The sequence below is a fragment of the Cibotium barometz genome, chromosome 9 (assembly GCF_041138505.1).
Source record: "Cibotium barometz isolate CiBa-2024 chromosome 9, ASM4113850v1, whole genome shotgun sequence".
Taxonomy (NCBI): domain Eukaryota; kingdom Viridiplantae; phylum Streptophyta; class Polypodiopsida; order Cyatheales; family Cibotiaceae; genus Cibotium; species Cibotium barometz.
In genome coordinates, this window is record NC_141054.1 from 37,047,551 (window position 1) to 37,050,984 (window position 3,434).

General features: G+C 45.1%; 1 protein-coding gene across 1 annotated transcript in view; it reads left to right on the forward strand.

Annotated features, from left to right (window-relative positions):
* LOC147635536 (protein NUCLEAR FUSION DEFECTIVE 4-like) overlaps positions 1 to 2,482 on the forward strand; it is a 2,604-nt gene extending 122 nt beyond the window's left edge. The window contains exon 1 of the mRNA XM_086802876.1: positions 1 to 2,482. This exon is cut by the window's left edge and continues 122 nt beyond it. Within this exon, the coding sequence (XP_086659002.1) occupies positions 300 to 2,309 (2,010 nt within the window). The 5' untranslated portion in view covers positions 1 to 299 and the 3' untranslated portion in view covers positions 2,310 to 2,482.
* The last annotated feature ends 952 nt before the right edge of the window (positions 2,483 to 3,434 follow it).

A 3,434-nucleotide genomic window follows, 5' to 3' on the forward strand; every position in this document is an offset into this window, starting at 1 on the left:
TTCATGCTTGGAAGCCTTTACGTCTACTCACGTATATATATATATGGGCAATGCAGGGCATCCCGCCCACATCATTCATTTCAAGATATTTGCTGAGCCCCTTTGCGTTTGCATGTTAGCAATATACCCACAAACACAGAACTGTTAAGTCAGCCAAGCATCCTGATGCTTAGCTCCATAGCCTAACAATTCATGTGACACTGCGCTGTTTTCTTCTTAGATCCATCCTTCCATATCTAAGCTTTCATCTTCCCCTTGTATTCACAAGTAGATTTGCATTACATTCAACGCCGCCCAACATGGAGAGAAAGCCCAGCTTAGGCCAGTTCCTCTCTCAACTCATCAAAGGTAGATGGATGATTTTGGTGGTCTCCTTCTACATACTATCATGCTCCGGTGCTACTTACATCTTTGGAATCTACTCCGGAGCAATCAAATCAGCACTACACTACGATCAGGAAACCATTGATACCCTTAGTTTCTTCAAAGATCTAGGGGCCAATGTCGGTATTGTCTCCGGCTTGGTGAGTGAGGTTTTGCCTACATGGATGGTGCTTGCTGTAGGGGCAGGCATGAACTTGTTTGGCTACCTCATGATATGGATGGCTGTCACACATAGAATTGCCCGCCCTCCTGTTTGGCAAATGTATCTCTACCTCTGCATAGGAGCCAACTCTCAAACTTTTGCCAACACTGGTGTGTTGGTGACTTGTGTGAAGAATTTCCCACAAAGCAGAGGTGTGGTGTTGGGGCTTGTCAAGGGCTGTGTTGGGCTTAGTGGTGCCATTTTTACACAAGTCTACCACGCTGTTTATGGCCAAGACACAAGAGGAGTAATTCTTCTTATAGGCTGGTTGCCATCTCTGGTTACTCTCCTCTTCATGTTCTTCGTCCGCCCCATGAAGCCTGAGACGGACAAAAGAGATCAAGGCAAACACTTCTTCGCTTTCCTTTACTTGGCCTTGTTGCTTGCAGCTTTCTTGATGCTCGTCATTATAGTGGAGAATCAGTTGCCCCTCTCTTCAATCACTTACAAAGCTATGGGAGCTATCACCTTGCTCTTGGTTGTGTCAAATGTGGTGATTGCTGTCCGGGCAGAGCATGAAAACTTTGAGCAAAAAGATCAGGATACTGCAGCAATATCCAATGGCAAAGTGTTAGAAATTTCTTCAACTCCCAAGAAGCATTTGCTAGTGAGAAATGAGGAAAACGCGCCTTCACCAGTTTCTAATGGAGTGCATGATCATAAGCTACCTACTGTTCAAGCTGCAGTGGCCGATGACTCTTCTTCGGGTTTGGCATGTAGATGTCATGAGAACCTCCGTAGTATAGCTCAAAGTGGTGGTGATGAAGGGAAGGATGTAGATGTCGAGCATTTAGAAGGCCAGAGGACTGAAGTTATGAGCTCAACTCCTGCTTTACCCTCTATCAAAGATGACACACAGCATCACAAGAAAACTAATATTTCAAGTGCTATAAAGCCTAAGCTCATGATCATTTCAAGGTTCAGGTTGTTCTTCAGGAACCGGCCAGAGAGAGGGGATGATTTCACCATCCCCCAAGCCATATTAAGCATGGACATGTGTATACTCTTCGTGGCAACAACCTGTGGAGTGGGAGCAACCCTAACAGCAATAGACAACATGGGGCAGATAGGGGCATCATTAGGATACTCGACAGCAAGCATAAGCACCTTTGTGTCACTGATAAGCATATGGAATTTCCTTGGTAGAGTGGTTGCAGGCTTTGCATCAGAGCTACTCCTGCAAAGGTATCGTTTTCCAAGGACACTAATGCTTACAATTGTGCTAGGGTTAGCATGTGTAGGCCACCTTTTGATAGCCTTCCCGGCTCCAGGGACACTATACATTGCTTCTATAATAGTTGGGCTTTGCTTTGGAGCACAGTGGCCAGTGCTGTTTGCAGTGATCTCCGAGCTATTTGGTCTCAAGTATTACGCCACCTTGTATAATGTGGGGGCGATAGCGAGCCCGCTGGGCTCTTATTTGTTGAATGTGAGGGTGGCGGGCTATTTGTATGACAGAGAGGCAAGGAGGCAAGTGCTGCTGTCTGGTATAAGCAGTGCTGGTGCAGCGGCGCATGCACCGGCTCCAGCTCTGAGTATGTTAGGCAGCCGCTCGGAGCTTGTGTGCAATGGGGCGGAGTGCTTCCGGCTCACTTTCTTGATCATGACCACGGTGAGCGCGTTTGGGAGCTTGGTTTCCGCCCTCCTGGTGATGCGAACGAGGAAGTTCTATGGCCAGGACGTATACGCCAAGTTCAACGTGAAAACCCCCGCAGGATCATGACCCCCCAGACCACCAGCAACTCCAAAATAGCTATTTCTTTTGACTCTCTTTTAGAGTCCCTTCTCTCCAAAACCCTTCTGTATTACGGCCTCTCGTATGTACCCTTCCAAAACGACTTCTCTCTCTTGTTGGCTCTTTACATAAAAAATAAAAAACAATTAACCTTCAGTTTATTGAAGCATGTAGTTTGTACTCTATCTTTTTTAAATTTGGGCAACTAATTCCTAGTCTCCTCTCAGGGTCCCACATGCCCTTTTAGAAACACCACACACTACACACAACCGCGGGCAACATTACAAGGTAGCATTATTCGGGGTAGACAACAGGTTTTGAACCCATAACCTCGGGTTTATCAACCAAACACTTGAACAATTAAGCTATTGCTCGATGATAGTAATTTGTACTCTTATCAAAAAGTGACTCCCTTATATTAGCTCCAAGAAATGTTAGCATTTCTTTGAAGTCTCAGAAAAAGTTTATCATTGCTCTGCTCTAGAATGATGTTGCACAATGCACTTTGAGCCAACTCACATGCAATCTCAAGGAAAGGTTATCATTACTCTAAAATGATGTTGCACAATGCATTTTGAGCCTCACAAAAGGCTAGAGCATCATTATAATCCTTTCCCCACAATGCTTTAACTTTCTACATATATAACAACTCCAAAAAAACAAGTGATACAAATCATATTTCTATTTCGAGATAACTTACAACTTGTATAAACTACTCTAAGTAATATTATAGACCATGAGCTAAGATAGCAAACAATACATTTCACAATTTTGATTTCTAGATAACAACTCCAACACTACATGAGAACGAGGCAGTGGCCACGCAAGGGAGGAGAGAGAAGACAGAATCCAAGAAAAAATGTAGGCATGACCACAGTGCACATACACGGCCGCACAACCACACATGCGATCAAACACACCGCTAGATGTGCAACCACACATGCGATCAAACACACCGCTAGATGTGCAACCACACACACAGCCACCCACTGGTCGCATTTGTGGTCATGCATCTGGCCACCCTTGGAGCCACCCCTGGAGCCACGTGCTAGCATCGGCCTCCGACTTACCATGGCTGGTACTTGATAATATCTAAAATATGTTGGGTCATTA